The sequence below is a fragment of the Poecilia reticulata genome, chromosome 14, assembly GCF_904066995.2.
Source record: "Poecilia reticulata chromosome 14, P_reticulata-male-v2, whole genome shotgun sequence".
Taxonomy (NCBI): domain Eukaryota; kingdom Metazoa; phylum Chordata; class Actinopteri; order Cyprinodontiformes; family Poeciliidae; genus Poecilia; species Poecilia reticulata.
The window spans coordinates 284,405-301,938 of NC_088843.1; the positions used below are offsets into that span (position 1 = coordinate 284,405).

Genomic DNA, 17,534 nt, shown 5'->3' on the forward strand with positions numbered 1-17,534 from the left:
AATAAAATAAAGCAATGTTTTCCATTTTATCACAATCTGTTAGCTTAGCATACTACAGTCAGAGTAACATAGCATCAGTATGCTAACAGCAGCAACGTATTGCAAAAACAAGAGCAATAGCCTAGCGTTAGCATGCTAAATGACTAGCATAGCAGTAAAACTGAGGAGTTTAGCCTCAGTATTGAGAAATATCAGCGTCATGAAGTTATTTCCGGTGTTTTTATTAAACTCTTTGTGGTTCTAAAAGCTGTTGAGACTCAGAGGTAAAAAAATAAAAATGTGAATACTGCAGTGCAGTGAATCTGGTGTTTTTACTCCGTCGCCATAACTCTGCTTTTCAGACCTTGATGTGTTTGTACGGCGGCGGCTTCCTGTCGTTCTTTCTGTCCTCCTGAAGCTGCCGAAGCTCCTTCTCTGCCTGAAGCTCACGAAATCGCACGGCCGCCTCCTCCAGCGCTGACAACGGAAATAAAACACACTCAGCTTCCTGAAGATGCTATTAAAGGAACATTACAGCTGAATGTTTGATGATCCTCACCTTTCTTGTACGTCGCATCGACTCCTTTGCCCATCCTCTCTTTGCTGTTCGCGTCGACGTCCATGTAGGGGAAGACGCGGGCCTGGTAGGTCCACAGGTAATCGTTGGAGCCGAAGAAGTGAACGGGGAACTCGCCCACGTCGTGCCGCATGCGCTGGATGTTTTCTGGGATGGTTTTGGGATGGCTGACCTCCGCTGGCCACCACCTCGGGTCAGAGAGCAAAGCAGGAAAATAATCCTGACGCTTCATCGTTTAGTTTCAGCTTTTCCAGTGAATTACAGGCAATCAAACCCCTGATGTGGGCAAAAGGGAGCTAGCTGCATATAACAATACAAGCTTCAATCAACAGCAGAGGAGACATTTTAAAGCTTCAGCTCAGTTTGGGAATAAATGTCAGATCTGCCTGCAAAAAAACAGAAGAAGAAAAACTGACTGGACAGAAAAAAGCATCAAGACTGAAACGGTTGATTGAAATAATCAATTAATCAGTTATTGGAATTGCGGCCAACTGATTTAATAATTGGTTAATAGAAAGAACAACACCGACGGAGCAGAAAGCAAAGTGTGTGTATTTTCACACACTTATCTTCCAGGAAGTCACTCAAAGCGCTTCACACCAGCGTCACATTCAGCCATTCACACTCACACATTCATACTCCGACAGGCAGATCGGTCTGAGGTTCAGCGCCTGGCCCCGGGGCATGTGGCAGGAGGAAGCTGGCATCGAACCTACAACCTTCCGATCACAAGATGGCTGCTCTTCCCACGGAGCTGGTCGCCACGGTGGCAGGAAATAAACAAATAAAAACCTTCACAGATACACACGTCATCATGTCTGGTCCAAAAGGAGAGCAACATGTAAAATACAAACGGTGAAGCTTAGAAACGTGTAAAAGTCTTTACACATGAAAGCTGAGAGGACAGAAACAGGAGCGGCGGCGCGGCGGCGCGGTGGAGCGGCTCTGACCTGTAGCGGCCGACCTTCACCCACAGGATGTCCTGGTAGCGCGGCTTCTTCCCCGCCTTGCAGTCGTTGCAGAACCAGCTGCCTTTGGGCAGCTCCATGTTCAGACACTCTCTGTGAAACGCGGCGGGACACGATTCGCAGCACAGCAGGCTTCCTCCTGCCGGACGGACAGAGACACGCCGGGGGTCAAAGGTCGAGACTGTTCCAGACTGATCCACCAACGAGGCTGTTAGCTTAATCTGTCCTTCAGTAACGTCTGAGTGGCATTAAAGAATAAATTAATAAAAATCATCTCCGCTGATGCTAAAGCGCTAATCATAAATGTTAGCTACGCTAATGCTAAAGCGATATACCAATACAGTGTTAAGTGGAAGCTAATGCTAAAATGCTAACTTCAATTTAAATTAGATGTGCCTTTGAAAGATTACAAATCTTTTATTTTACATAATTTATATGTAAATGTTCTATAAACCATTTGAAATTGTTTTGTTTTCCAAGTTTTATTTTAACATTATAGTCGTGAAGTTTGTCAAAATTGGTTCTTTTGTTCTTCAAATTCATTGTTTGGTCAAAAAGTTTTTTCTCCTGATTTTATCGCTGCTTTTAAAAGCTGGTGGTTACCATGGCAACCATGACGTATTTTATCCTTTGTTTTAGATAAGATAATCATATTCCAGATTTCATGTGTAATTTTACCTGTTTTTAAGTCTGATGATAGTTAATGTTTTCATTTTACAGCTATTAGCTGCTATGGAGGACCAGAACCGACATAATAAGAAATAAAAGCATAAATAAATATTTAGTTTTTCCTTTTCCTTACACGAGTTTCCGTCAGGAAAAATAGATATTTCCATTTTCTGCTCGCTGTTTTTCCGTTTGCAGTTTTTCTGCTGCATCGTTATGCTAATGAGGAGAGCTGTCCAGCTCTGCTATTGGCCAATGGAGCTTTGGAACCAACGTCACTGCGTCAGACGTTGTTCAGCTCCAGTCGCTCGCGGCCATCTTTACAGGCCACAGACCAAAACAAACTTTATCCCGGTGGTTTTATTGTGTTACCAACTGCAGTGAAGTTAGTTTCGAGTTGGATTTTCCAATATCTGCCGAGAAAGCGGCGTTTAGCTGAAGGTTGATCCGATTTATGAACGATAATTTCAGCCAGTCGTTCTCCAGCTCCCTCCTCAGAGCTCAGAGGTTCACTTCACTGCAGTCGGTAACACAATAAAACCACCGGGATAAAGTTTGTTTTGGTCTGTGGCCTGTAAAGATGGCCGCGAGCGACTGGACCTAAACGCCCCACAACGGCTGACGCAGTGACGTTGGTTCCAAAGCTCCATTGGCCAATAGGAGACAGAGAAGGCAGCTCCTCATTAGCATAATGAGGAGCTGCAGAAAAACAGCGAGCAGAAAATGGAGAAGCAAAAAAAGACAAAGCAAAATATCTATTTTTACTGACGGAAACTCATGTGTAAGAAAAAGGAAAAACTAAATATATATTTATGCTTTTAATTCTTATCAATATATTTATTTCTTCTTTCATTTGTTATGTCAGTTTTGGTCCTCCGTAGCTGTCGGCTGCTCACTGGGAGAAATGGCTCTGTAGTTTGATCCTGGTTATTGATTGTAATTTGCTTCATGGACGGAGGCAGAAGCTGCTGGGCTGATTTTGTGTTAGAATAAATTCAGTGAATCTGATGTGAAGTCTGGATCTGAGTTTCACACTTTGAAATAAAGTTACTGGAAAAGAAAGAGAGAAAGTGAAAAGAGGAAAAGGAGCTGCTGCATAAAAAGTCGTCATGAACTTCAAATTAAGAGCATGAATATAAACACCTGACTGCAAGAAGGATGCAGACAGTCAGTAACCAAAACCTTCAACTCAGACGTCGAGTTTTATTCAGATAAGTTAGGAAAAGTTAAGTGATTGAATGTTTTCATAGTTAGCCAAAGCGCTAAATGATGAATTAGCTACGCTGTTAGCACATTAGCGTAAGTGTGTCCACCACTGACAGCAGCCAATAGGAACGCTCGTTGCTAAGACGTGGATATAAGAAAATTAAATAATGCAAAGGGGCTGCACAGTGGTGCAGTGGGTAGAGCTGTTGCCTTGCAGCAAGAAGGTTCTGGGTTCGATTCCCGGTCTTTCTGCATGGAGTCTCCATGTTCTCCCTGCATGGTGGGTTTTCTCCAGGTTCTCTGGTTTCCTCCCACAGTCCAGAACCATGACTGACAGGTTGATTGGTCTGTCTAAATTGCCCCTAGGTGTGAGTGAGTGTGTGTGTGCATGATTGTGTGTCTCTGTGTTGCCCTGCGACAGACTGGTGACCCGTCCAGGTGACCCGTCCAGGTGACCCCGCCTCTCGCCCAGAACGTTAGCTGGAGAGGCAGCAGCACCTCCTGACCCCACTGAGGGACCAGGTGTTAGAAGATGGATGGATGGAAATAATGCAAAAGGGTTCATATTGAAAATGTAAAGGGACGACGCACCTTCGGTGCAGACGAAGCACCAGCTGACGTTGACGTGTTCGTGGTTCTTGACGCCGCGACGTGGCGCGAAGTGGTTGGGGCAGATGATGCTGTTGTTGGAAAGCACAACGCTGCCGGCGGCCATGCACAGGTCGGTGGCGTGATAAGCAACGGGGCAGCGAACGCATCGCACCAGACGGCCTGCGGAGCAACGGGCGCCGTGAGAACGGGGCGGCGGGCCAGGCGTGACCTGCTGACCTTTACTCCGCTGACCTTTGGAGACGGACGAGCTGCCGGGGCTGGAGATGAAGCAGGTGAGGCAGACGTGGATGGAGCAGCGGAAGCTCCGGTGGACCGGCGCGGTGGCGGCGTAGTTAGCGATGCACTCTCCGTGGTAAAACTTCCCGCAGACGGGGATCATGCAGCGGCGAACGTCTTCGCTGCGCTTCTTACACACGAAGCAGGTGTGGACGCCTGGAGGGGGGAGGAGTCAGTGCTGCGATCAGGTGAGGCGCAGCGCTCTGCGGGCCTCCATTATTCCTGTCGCCATGGAGACAGGAATCCCCATAGCAACCAGAACAGGGCCAACCAGAAGAAGGTTACTACCGTATACTGTGACTGTAGGGGGCGCTGTTGGAGTTTACAGCATAATGAAGCAGCTGAAGGAAAATAAATGAGCAGGACAATAAGGAGCACCACAGTAGTAAACATCTTACCACGATGATCGATTTTTGCCTTCATTCTTTCTTCAGGATTTGGTAAAGTGTGGTGTAAAACAGCGCCCCCTGCAGTCCCTATAAACGGTGGTGAATTTGGTCTAACAGCAAAATTGGCCCATCGGAAAGCACAGCCTGGATGGGCCGGTTCTGGTTCTGACCGTTTCGGATCATCAGGAGGAATAAACTGACCTGATTTGCATTCTGGGCAGACGAACTTCCCTTTCGGCGCCTTGGCCAGAGAGATGCAGGCCAGGTGAAACGCGCCGCAGCACTGACCCTCACACAGCAGCAGCTCCCCCGTCTTCTCACACACCTGAGCAGCAAAACCAGGTGAAGGTCAGAACCAGGAAGAGAACCAGGACCCATCAGGAGTTCATCTGACGAATCGCTCCACCTGGCAGACGTTCTCCTTCATGGAGGCGGGGCCTCCCCGGTCGCCGATGATCTTCCTGGCAGGCGGAGGCGCGTCGTCGCCCAGCAGGTCGTCCTTCATGGGGGGAAACCGGTTCTCCAGCAGAAACCTGTCATCCTGCAGAAACACGTCCTGTGGTTCAGACGATGGTCCTGAACCACAGGACCATGGTCTCCTAAAGCTCCTGTCGGCTGACCTCTGACTCCAGCGCCTCCTCCTGGAAGCTGCCGTCGTCAGACTGGAAGGCGTCTGCTGGGGGCGGCTCCACCTGCTCAGGGGGGCTGGGGGCCGCCGGGGGGTCAGAGGTCACAGGGGGGAGGGGCGTGCAGGGCGGCGGCTCAGAGGGCGGGTTCACTTTTAAAGATGGTGGAGAAAAATCTGTGTAGAAAACGATCAATTAGGAGATTCGATGTTCTGAGGTCAAAAATATTTTATAAAAATATAATTATTTAACTTTAAATAGTCGTTTTCATAGTCGAATCCACGTTGTGGTAAAAGCTTCATCTCCCAGTGAAACAACCAATCAGAGCCAGGAGGCGGAGCTTAGTGCTGTCAATCAGGCCTGTGCGTTCGCTGCTCTACCCTTACAGCTGAAACTTTCAACAATATTCGAATTGGTGCTACAGAAATAAACAGAATTAAATTGTTTCCCGTTGAGGAACTGAATCTTGTCAGATTATCGTCTCACTCCAAACTGTTACGACACAGAGGCAGTTAGAACATGAATAACGTTTTATAAAACTAGCATTAGCTTTAATGGCCTTTTCTCCGGCTTCTCCTCCGGATCTGAACAGCTTTGTGTCTAATATTATATTTCATATATTAATTAGTTTGAACCAGCGGTGGAAATGAATGTTTTATGGGAACTCAGACATTTCACCATTTCACCGTTTCACCGTTTCACCGTTTCACCATTTCACCATTTCACCGTTTCACCGTTTCACCGTTTCACCATTTCACCGTTTCACCATTTCACCGTTTCACCATTTCACCGTTTCAGTTTCAAACCAAACCAGCAAATTACAAACATTTATTCTTAACTGTATGAAAACCAATTTCCTGACAATAAGTTTACTGAACATTTGTACAGTGCAGACTAATTCAACGTAACAAAGCTGCAATACGTTCCCTGCTAGTAATTACTAACAGCAGACTTTAACTAGACCCAACAATCATTTCCTCTGTTGAACATTTTGGCTACGACCCAGATAGTATTTACTGAAGACGTGTCACTTTAAATCACTTTAAATCACTTTAAATCATTTTAAATCATTTTAAATCATTTTAAATCACTTTAAATCACTTTAAATCATTTTAAATCACTTTAAATCATTTTAAATCACTTTAAATCATTTTAAATAATTTTAAATCACTTTAAATCACTTTAAATCATTTTAAATCACTTTAAATCACTTTAAATCATTTTAAATCACTTTAAATCATTTTAAATCACTTTAAATCATTTTAAATCATTTTAAATAATTTTAAATCATTTTAAATCATTTTAAATCATTTTAAATCACTTTAAATCACTTTAAATCATTTTAAATAATTTTAAATCATTTTAAATCATTTTAAATCATTTTAAATCACTTTAAATCACTTTAATTTATACCAACGGCTGTTTTACTTATTGTGTTTTCTACTGAAATTCACAATTATTCTTATTACTAAAACATGTTGATTATTAATTTGATGAGCCGAAATCATTGCTGTGATCAGCAAACCTGACAAATCTCTCATTTTTCTACCCCCCGTATTTTACCCCCTGTATTCTACCCCCTGTATTTTACCCCCTGTACATTACCCCGTGTATTTTACCCCCTGTATTCTACCCCCTGTATTTTACCCCCTGTATTCTGCCTCCTGTATTTTGCCCCCTGTATTTTGCCCCCTCTCCATCCCTGCCTTTACTGTAGTAATAATCCCCTATGTGACGTCACTGTGTGATAATTAGCATATCAGTTAGTTTGACACATTCCTCTGAATTGGCTTACCTGCTTTTTAGCTTTAGCTTTTAGCTTTTGCTTTAGTTTTAGCTTTAGTTTTTAGCTTTAGCTTTAGCTTTTAGCTTTTAGCTTTAGCTTTTAGCTTTAGCTTTTAGCTTTTGCTTTAGTTTTAGCTTTAGCTTTTATCTTTAGCTTTTGCTTTAGCTTTTGTATCCAATCACTTTTCTCGGACTCCCAGTAGCTGAGATGGCTCTATAACCAGAGGGGCGGGCCAAGGAGCACCGAGGGATTTCATTGGATAAGCCCATTGTCCGTGAATGAAATCAACCAATGGGCTGTTCAGTCGATAAAAATGATCTTTGATATATTTTTTAAATGATGACAGCCAGGTCCCACATACAATCTGAGCATCAGTCTGTGTCCAGGCAGCCGTCCTCAGATGCGCTGCTCCAGTTACACCTGTTTATCCAGAGGCGGTGCTAATTCCCACCCCGGTTTAACGGATCCTCCCCTTTGGGAACCGTTAGATTCTCGATCACTGGAGTCGTACGAACCTGACTGAGGTCCAGCATTTGAATTCATCCTCAGTGTTTTAACCTGGAATGAAACAAACACGGTCAGAACGTGAAACTGGACTTTCACATTAAAAATGAACATAGAAATATGAGTTAAAAGAAGCAGCAGGTCAGGAAGTGGAAATATCAATATTGGTATTTTATCTGAAATCATTTATCAAGAGAAACAGAAACTTGACTTTTGTTTTTCAGGTAAAGTTCTGCAATTCAAACGTTTCCTTTCACCACTGATGTTTTATTCACTTCATGATGACCTGGTTCCGTTTTATGTCTTCTAAAACAATCAGATTAATGATTAAACTGGCTGCAGAAAACCACACAAACAGAAAACAGAGTTTGTTCATATGGAGTAATTTCCCATTCCTGGACTCCCTCCAAGCTAAAGGCGGTTCTGATCGGATCCGGGTTCATGACTGATGCTTCACCTTCTTCTTCGGGGCGGCCGACGCCTCGGCCTCCAGGCAATACGCCAGGATCTTCTGCGTGGGTTTCCTCTTCCGCTTCTTTTCAAGCACAGGAGAAACTTCTGCCAATCAGACAGAAATCATCAGAACCAAAAGCAGAACCGGGACCGGACCCTGGACCCAAACAAAAGCAGCAGCAGCTTCATTTCTTTAGCATTCAGCTCGATTCAAGAACCCGACTAACTGCATAATATTCACATTTATTCTGCTAATACAACCAACAATGGGCCATAAAAAAAACAACTTTTAGAAATAAAATGTTGAAACTAAATGGATTAAAAGATCAAATGAATCAATGTTGGCAGGAAAAGGTTGAAATAACTCAGAACCTCAACTTGGATCAAATCCTGTAAAGCTGCAGTTCGTAACTTTAATAAAAACAGTTTTAGAGTTTTGTTCAAACGATCAATCTCTTCTTTCTCCCAGTGCTAACGAGAAACAACCAATCAGAGCCAGGAGGCGGGGCTTAGTGCAATCAATCACAAACTTGTTGGGCGCTGCTTTCTGCTACGTAGCATAGCCTGTAGCGCTATGGCCAGTTAGCATAGCAATGCTAACAGCAGATGAACAGTTTCGTTCCTCCTCCAATAGCACATTTAGCAATGAGTACATGAGGATGATTCTCAGCGCTAAGCCCTGCCTCCTGGCTCTGATTGGTTGCATAGCAGAGAGGAAGTTGACCTGCTGACAGATTATCTGACGGTTGCCTGGTGACGCTTTACGTACTTAAAGGGAATAAAGAGTTCAGCGAAACATCATTTCGTAAATAAGTGCATAAAAGCAAAAACATTACTGTTGCCTTTGACTAGGCCGTCTGGCAGGGAGGGCTCAGCTTCAGGGGGCGGAGTTAAGGAGTCGATGGAAAGCACCGGAAGCTCTTGGGTCGATGGCGGCTCTGCTTTGGAAATGTGGGTTTCTGAAGGCGTGGCTGGAGCCAACTCCTCCGGCGGCGGCGTCAGGATTTCAGGAGGCAAGGAGGACGATGGGCTGTCGGCCATGTTCTTCCCCAAGTCCGAAAGCTCACACAGGGCAGCCACAGATCCAATGGCCTAGTGGAAGAAGAGACTGAGTCGGGCTGCCAATGTATCCAGAACACTCCACACTCAGTAATAAGCTCTGCATCACTGGCCCCCCCTAGTGGTGGGGCATCTGCAGTCAGGCTTCAGAAGCACTGCTTCATTTTGATAGTCGGTTTTCAAAATAAAAGCTTGAGCCGTGCTGCTTCCTGGGTTGTATTTGGTCAAAGGTCTGTCTTCAGCAGCGGCTGCAATGAAAACGACCAGCATATTAATGAGCATTAATGATTCTGATGATGCCAAAATGTTACGTTTGTTACATTGTTGATGATTTTATGACTTTATATTTTTGCACTTTGCTGCTGAAATGTGCTACACAAACAAACTTCACTGAAATGGAGCCAGGAAGAGGAAAAATGTCCGACATCTATTTTGAGATGATCGCTCACAATAATCTTAAATAAAATAATTAACCCCTTCACCTCCACAATTCTCACCTCCTGGAAATGTCCACTATTGTTTTGATCAGTAAATATGTATCAGTTCTGCACAGCAGAGGCACTTAAAGCTGCTGGAGGAGTAAAATTCTGGCCTGAAGAGTAAAAATAAGGGATCAGATCAGAGAGAAAATACTGTCTGCCCCAAGCACTAAAAACACTAAAACTAATGTCTTGATTGCCAAATCAGCCGCTGACAGTCAGTATACACCAGGATTGGCTACAAATCATCTTAATAACTAAAACATTTACAATTAAATACGATTTAATTGACTCTCCTGTAGGGCTGAAACGATTCCTCGAGTGATTCGAGAACCTCGATTATTAAAATTCCTCGAGGAAAATTGACCTGCCTCGAAGCTTCGTTAATTTATGTTTTACCATTTAGCGCACCGTGTTTCAGCCGGAACATTATCTGCGTTGCGCGGAGCTCTGACTTCCGCCTCTGAGTTGTTGACGGAAGCTACGTGTTAGCGGCATAACGTCCAATCTTCAGGTTCGGCCCGCGGGGATTTTACTGATTGGTGATAATTCCGGGTTTTCATCGTTTTTGTGGGACCAATAAACATCCTTAAAATGACCGGCGCGATGCCGGGAGTCCGGCAGCCTTTCTGCTCCGGAGCTGCTGGTTGAACGGCGGGAAGAAGCTGAGGAGGATTTCTACAGGTGAGCGGAGAGACTGAACACGGCGGGCGGCTGAGGGTTGATGCTTACAGGGTCAGAGCAGCTTTACGGACGAACCGCACAGTAAACTGATATCATCCCGGTCTGAACAAACGGGAGGCGGAACATGGCTGGTAGATGAGTTTCTGAACGGAGGAGCCGTAAATATCCCGTGTTGCTCCAAAACAGTAACTGGTAGGGAAGCTCAAAGGTGGAAAAAATAGACTGATGTTGATATCCGATAGTAACACTGGTGTTATGGAAGATTCACCAATATTTTATTTCATAATTGTTTTTATCCGATTACTCGATTAATCGTAAGAAAAATCTATAGATTACTCGATTACTAAAATAACCGTTTACAACAGCCCTACTCTCCTGTGACTAAACATGAGTTTGACAAAAACGTTGTGACAACATTGAATTTACTGATGTTTTTAAGTGCGTCTAACTGAGTGACCAGGCTGCCACCGTTTCACCAGCAGGTGTCACTAGTGAGAAATGAATGGAGCACCGAGTGACGAGCCTTTGGGCCGGGCAGCTTCATTTGGCCGTCACCAGCCCCCAACATGAAACCGTTCTGCCGGATGCTGCGCCGCGCTGACAACATGGCGGCAGCGGGAGTTTCAGGTGCCCGGCGAAGGAAGGCCGAGTTCTTTAGAAAGCTCGCCAAAAGAGCGGCGTGGCGGCTATAGTTAATGCTACGTTGGAGCATGAATGTCAAGGGAGCTGCTCCGCAAGAACCACTTCCAGATCCGCCAGTTCGTGTGAACGCAACGGGTTCCAGAAATTCAGAGCAGCACGAGGAGCTGAGGCCACCGTAAGAGGTGTGAGGCCGGCGCTAGAGATGGAGATGAAGCCTCATGAAGCGATGAAGCTTTAAAACCTTTTGCTTTTAAAAAGGTTCATGACTCGATGCTTCATGACTCACTAGTGACACCTGCTGGTGAAACTAACAGCCTGGTCACTCAGGTGGATCAAACTTCCAAAAACTACTAAATGCAATATTGTCACAACGTTTTGATCAAACTCATGTTCAGTAACAGGAGAATCAATGAAACCATATTTAATCGTCATGTTTTAATTATTAAAATGATTTGTCTAATCCTGGTTTATGTTGAAGGTCAGTGGTTGTGTTGGGTTTTATTTTATATCATAGAGGATTTGACAATAAAGACGTTTGATGTTTTAGTGTCTTGGATTTCTAATTGGCTCTGATCCCTTATATTTGGCTACATGTTGAATTTTAGTTCTGCAACAGGATTAAATCTGTTTCTGCTGTGAAATATCTCTGCTAATCAAACTACAAATAAAGTGGAACTTTGCAGAATGTGGGAAATTGGGAGGTGGAGGGTTAATTATTATCCAAGAATCATTTTATTGTGAAGATCATCTCAAAATATTCCCAGATGTCAGATTTTCCTCTTTCTGGCTCCATTTCAGACAATTAATCAAGTTTTACTTCTGTAGCACATTTCAGCAACAATGCAGTTCATAAAATCACAAAAATATAAAGTCATAAAAACATGATCTACAACTGAGGAAACCAGAAACAGACGTTACATTTGATGACCATCATCAACTCACATCAACCATGTCGGTCAATGTTCCTTTTATTTTGGCCACTGAAGACAAATATCCTCCTGATGCGAGACCAAAAGGACAACAACCCATGATGCAGCGCGGCTCATCGGGCTTTTATTTTGAAAACCGACACGCAAAATGAAGCAGTCACGTGACCCAGGTGATGCGACGCCTCGTTTGTTGTCAGTCAGGTGGTTTTCAGCAAGACGACACAAGCCTCGTCGGACACGCCCCCTTTTTACTCGGTACCTCGAAACCTGGATTCAGATGGACCATCAGTACCCGGTGCGTCAACTGTAAAGCTAGCTCGACCCGAACCTAGCTGGACCCGAACCTACCTGAACCAGAACCTAGCTGGACCCGAACCTACCTGAACCAGAACCTAGCTGGACCAGAACCTAGCTCAACCAGAACCTAGCTGGACCAGAACCTAGCTGAACTAAAACCTAGCTGAACCCGAACCTAGCTCAACCCTAACCTAGCTGAACCAGAACCTAGCTGAACCAGAACCTACCTGAACCAGAACCTAGGTGGACCCGAACCTAGATGAACCTGATGCAATGCTATATAGCATGTAAAATGCAATGCATTTGTCCATTCAGACAAATGGACAAATTATCCATTTAAAATGCATTGCATGTAAAATCAATGCATTTTACATGCAATATAGATTAAGATAACATTGCAGATTATTTAAAAACATCATGATATATCATGTAGATATTAGATTTTCCTCCTATCGCCCAGCCCTACTTGTGAGAACGATGTTTGATTCCTGGAGCCTAAACTGATTGCAGATGAACTGAAGCCGATGTTGATTGTAGAGACGGAACAGGGCTCACGTTGCATCATTTTTACCTTCCCAAACAGCTGGACGGACTTTCTGGGTTTCTTCTTTGGGGAGAAGATCTGGTTGTACTCTTCAGTCCATTCAAGGAGTCTCTTGCTGGGTTTCCGTTTTCGTTTATGTTCTGGAAACAGAAAAAGAAGGAAATCATTGAACATTCTGTAGATACTTTATTGAGTAATTAACTTGTAAATGAGTGAATCACACAGGAACAACTTGAGTTTCGATATGGACGACTTGCTGAAAAGCTTTAGAAAGGGAAGACGTTCAGGATGTGTTTACTGATCTGCTGGCTAATTCCATATCTGAATGGACAACCAGTCACACTTTGACAGAAATGGGCTACAGCAGCAGAAAGCCAACCAGGTGCCACTCTGACTGGATGAGAACAGAAACCTGAGGCTAACTGAAACGGCTGGATGATGCCACCTGCCCGTGCAGACAGGTCGCATGTCAAAAGGTCAGATACGGATCTGTGTTGTTCAGACTGTCATGAAAAGATCGGATCACATTAAGGCAAAGAAAAAAGGTTTTCTGGTCCCTTCAGTCTGCAGAGTGAATGTAGCCTGACAGACAGGAGAACATTGGTCCTTCATCCAAAGTCTGGAATAGTTTTGCATGTTTCCTCTGCCTTTAGTCTGATCTGTAGTAAAAGCACAGATAACCACCTTCATCCACTTTACAGGTGTTTTATCTCAGCTCTAATAGCAGGAAGACGTCAGTTTTCGTGTTCGGTTTATCACATTTCGCTACATGGATTGTGCTACAGAAAAACTCCCCGTTGTTGTTATTTTTGTGAGGACGGTGCGTCAGACTGTCCTTACCGGCTGAAGTCTGGTCTTGTTCCTCAGCTTCAAGAATCAAGTCCGTCTTGTTCATCTTGTCGTCTCCGAGGCTGGTTGGTTGTTCCAGGATGAGTGTCAGACATTCCCTCCTTTCCAGAGGAACACCAACCTGCTGGTTGCCCTCCAGTCTTTCCCATCTCTGCTGCTCCTCTTGCCCACTGATGTCTCCACTGCAGCCAGCCTGGATCCAGCTGCTGCCAATTTGTACATCCAGTATTTTTGAAGTAATATCTGCTGTTGGCCAGGAAGTGATTCCTGTTGCTGACTTTACTCCAGGAAAACCAGGTCCAGACACTCTGCGATTGGTTTTCCCTTTCAACCAATGGCTGCCACTCTTTCTGCTACAGGGCCTCTTGAGTTTCTGGCCTTTACCACATCCGTTCTGTCCAATCACACTTTTATCTGCGATTGGATCGGCTTTGCCAAGAACACATGTGTGGCCGTGTCCTTCCAGTGGAGGAGTCTTGTTTGGCATCATCAGCGGCTCCTCCTTCACATGTGCACTGGGTGGCCCAATCTCCAACTCTAGGGGCGTGCCTTCTCGCTCTCTAGTGTCATGCAAGTCCTTCAGCATCATAAGAAAAGTGCTAAACTGGTACTTTGAGTCTGGCCTGAAAGAGACCGGCTTTCCATTGCTGCCGTTTGGTAAGGACTGAAAGGAAACCTCCGTGACATTCTTGAAGGCTTTCATGAAGGAAAACGGTGATTGAGGTGATGGAGGTTGTGTTGTTGGGGGCAGATCTTTGTGCTTTGCCTTAACTATAGATGTAAGGGGTATGAAGTCCATTGGCGGAGTTGAAGAAACTGAAAGGTCTTCATCCTCACTTTTAACATCAGCTTCAAAATCACCTGAATCAGAGAACAGTATGGAAGGGGAGCTACATCTAGAAAAGCAGTCTCCATTGTCAATGTGAGTAGATTTTGCAAGTTTTAAATTAGTGCAAATATCAAATTTGGGCTCAGCAGAATCCTGAACTGTGTCCAGAGGTTTGCTCAGCTTAGTTTGCTCAATCTCCTGCCGGGCTTTTCTACGCTTCCTCTGGTCAACAAGCTGCAAGGCCTTCAGCGCTCTGGTCATCAGCCGACTGCTTGCTGGAAGATGCGCCGGCTGCTCTTTCAGGACTTTCTGAATTTCTTTAGCCTGCTTCAATCTGTGAACAGCTTTTCTGGATTTTGGAGCAGATTGACTTTCAGGGAGGTGAGGACTTCCTGTTGGAGAAGCTGCAGTTTTAGTAGATGAAGTGTTTTCCTCTGAGCTGCCTGGCTGGTCAGACGATGTCTTTGTTTGACTGCAAACAGAAATGTCTTTACATTCTAATCTGTCTGATTCATTGCACAACAAGGTGGTGATACTTTCTAGACTAACGTTTGACGCTGGGATACGTTCTACTTCTGGGCTGCTCAACGCATCAGAAGGTTTTGTGGAAGTGAGAGTGTTGTTTCTGGGCGTGGGAGTGTTGTGTTCGGGTGTCTTGTGTTCGTGTTTCTTGGCGTTGTGTTCAAGTGTCTTGGTGTTGTGTTCGGGTGTCTTGGCGTTGTGTTCGAGTGTCTTGGCGTTGTGTTCGGGTGTCTTGGCGTTGTGTTCGGGTGTCTTGTGTTCGAGTGTCTTGGCGTTGTGTTCGGGTGTCTTGTGTTCGTGTTTCTTGGCGTTGTGTTCAAGTGTCTTGGCGTTGTGTTCGAGTGTCTTGTGTTCGGGTGTCTTGTGTTCGTGTTTCTTGGCGTTGTGTTCGAGTGTCTTGGTGTTGTGTTCGAGTGTCTTGGCGTTGTGTTCGGGTGTCTTGGCGTTGTGTTCGGGTGTCTTGGCGTTGTGTTCGGGTGTCTTGTGTTCGGGTGTCTTGTGTTCGTGTTTCTTGGCGTTGTGTTCGTGTGTCTTGGCGTTGTGTTCGAGTGTCTTGGCGTTGTGTTCGGGTGTCTTGGCGTTGTGTTCGGGTGTCTTGTGTTCGAGTGTCTTGGCGTTGTGTTCGGGTGTCTTGTGTTCGTGTTTCTTGGCGTTGTGTTCGAGTGTCTTGGCGTTGTGTTCGGGTGTCTTAGCGTTGTGTTCGGGTGTCTTGTGTTCGTGTTTCTTAGTGTTGTGTTCGTGTTTCTTAGTGTTGTGTTCGGGTGTCTTGGTGTTGTGTTCGGGTGTCTTGGCGTTGTGTTCGGGTGTCTTAGTCTTGTGTTCATATTTCTTGGCGTTGTGTTCGGGTGTCTTGTGTTCGTGTTTCTTAGTGTTGTGTTCATGTTTCTTAGTGTTGTGTTCGGGTGTCTTGGTGTTGTGTTCGGGTGTCTTGTGTTCGGGTGTCTTAGTGTTGTGTTCGGGTGTCTTGGCGTTGTGTTCGGGTGTCTTAGTCTTGTGTTCATATTTCTTGGCGTTGTGTTCGGGTGTCTTGTGTTCGGGTGTCTTGTGTTCATGTTTCTTGGCGTTGTGTTCGGGTGTCTTGTGTTCGGGTGTCTTGGCGTTGTGTTCATGTTTCTTGGCGTTGTGTTCGGGCGGTGACTCTGATGACAGCTGAAGTAGGCCAGACTCACTTCTAGCTCGTAGCTTCTTGACCGAGACCTTGATGAATTTTGAAGGTGTAATTTGATCCTCGCTCGTTTTGCTGCCTGTCAAGTCTGATTTATTAGCTGCTGCTTTATTCACATTACTATCTGATGTCTTCTCTTTCTTATTGCATTCACTTCTGTTAGTGGTGACATTTGTCAGACATGAGTGTAAATATTTGTTTTGTTCCAACTCCTTGCGTATTAGTTTCACAAACGGGAGTCTGCATTTAGAGACCAGATTTTGTTGCTTTTCTAATATTGAGACTGGATCCTTGTTTCCGACTTCTAAACAAGGCCCCAACGTCTGCCTGCTTTCTTTCTCCTGGTCAGAAGGTTTTTCAGTTTCATCAAGTTGTTTAGTAGCAATTACGACAGAGAGTTCAGTTGAACTTACAAATGTTACCGTCTGTGGAGAATCTGAGTCGTCATTTAAACAGACTTTCTTTGAGGGATGAAAGTCTTTTTCGACATCCGGATCGTCAGACGAAATGCTTGAAGGGTTTGTTTTGGTCTCAGAAGTCAGTTTGTCTTCAGTGGACATCTGGGCCGCTGGTCTGTCTAAAGACCTGCCTCTTCCTTCAACAGGGTTGGCCTCGCTGGCTCTACATTTCTCAGGTACCGACTGTTCATGTATTGGACCATTATCTGTTGCCTTATTAGTGTCTGCCAGTATGACCGGGTCATTGGACCCAGCGCTGATCAGCGAGGTGGAGGGAACTGGCGCCTTCTTGCTAACGGTGGATAAGTGCTTTTTCTTACAGGGACCCTTACTAAAGAGGGAGCGGTCTGACACTGGGCTGGTAGTTTTTGGTCGCCGGTCTCGGCCCGATTTACTGAACCACAGTCCGGTCTGGGTGTCTGGCTGCTTCTTTAGCTCTTTGACTGCAGCCGCAGACGGCTGGCATGGAAGCAGCTTCGGCTGACGCTCGAGTGCTTTAGGACACAAAATCTTTGGGACCGAGTCGAGATCAGAGTACGGGCACTCGCCGTTGTCTCTGTGAGACTGATCAAGACTGCAACACAATGTGTTCTCATTCCCAAGGTCCTGAAGGGATTTGCTTTGCTGCTTCTTGCTAGAAGTTTTCTTTAAAGTGCTTGGTTTTGTCTGTGCTGTAGCTGCAGACGAGGTGGATCCATTCTTTAAGTGCAACGGTTCAGAAACAGTGGGAGCCGAGGGAACGGCTGGATGGGGCTTCTTCTGTCCTTCTGCCGGGGAACTGCAGGAAAAGGTTTGATCTGTGGATGGAGCCAGAGACGGAGAAACGTCGGGCCGCCCCGACAGAACAGATTCAGCCTCGGCCACACTGCTTCTCCACAAATGCTGGAAACGCTTAGGGATCTGCAGCAAGACGAGAAAACATGTCCGTCAGACTCATTTAACCAAACAAGGGACTGGTATCTTTTCATGATGCTTTTGGTAGTCACAGATTTCTGTTAGTGTTCTGGATTAGAGCTACTGCCCAAAATAAAGCAA

The 17,534-nt window shown here is 45.1% G+C and overlaps 1 protein-coding gene across 5 annotated transcripts in view; it reads right to left on the reverse strand.

Annotated features, from left to right (window-relative positions):
* Nucleotides 1-17,534, reverse strand: part of nsd1b (nuclear receptor binding SET domain protein 1b) — a 32,917-nt gene that overhangs the window by 7,678 nt on the left and 7,705 nt on the right. For 4 of the 5 annotated variants that reach the window (XM_081615408.1, XM_081615411.1, XM_081615410.1 and 1 more), the window contains exons 5-17: nucleotides 13,517-17,399; nucleotides 12,704-12,816; nucleotides 8,879-9,134; nucleotides 8,047-8,147; nucleotides 7,601-7,643; nucleotides 5,294-5,475; nucleotides 5,080-5,214; nucleotides 4,875-4,998; nucleotides 4,240-4,440; nucleotides 3,988-4,167; nucleotides 1,507-1,663; nucleotides 539-744; nucleotides 344-456 (exon numbers count right to left, since the gene is read on the reverse strand). In XM_081615408.1, coding sequence (XP_081471534.1) covers nucleotides 344-456; nucleotides 539-744; nucleotides 1,507-1,663; nucleotides 3,988-4,167; nucleotides 4,240-4,440; nucleotides 4,875-4,998; nucleotides 5,080-5,214; nucleotides 5,294-5,475; nucleotides 7,601-7,643; nucleotides 8,047-8,147; nucleotides 8,879-9,134; nucleotides 12,704-12,816; nucleotides 13,517-17,399 — 5,694 coding nt within the window. The remainder of the gene's footprint in view (nucleotides 1-343; nucleotides 457-538; nucleotides 745-1,506; nucleotides 1,664-3,987; nucleotides 4,168-4,239; nucleotides 4,441-4,874; nucleotides 4,999-5,079; nucleotides 5,215-5,293; nucleotides 5,476-7,600; nucleotides 7,644-8,046; nucleotides 8,148-8,878; nucleotides 9,135-12,703; nucleotides 12,817-13,516; nucleotides 17,400-17,534) is intronic. The other variant, XM_081615409.1, reaches the window with a different exon arrangement.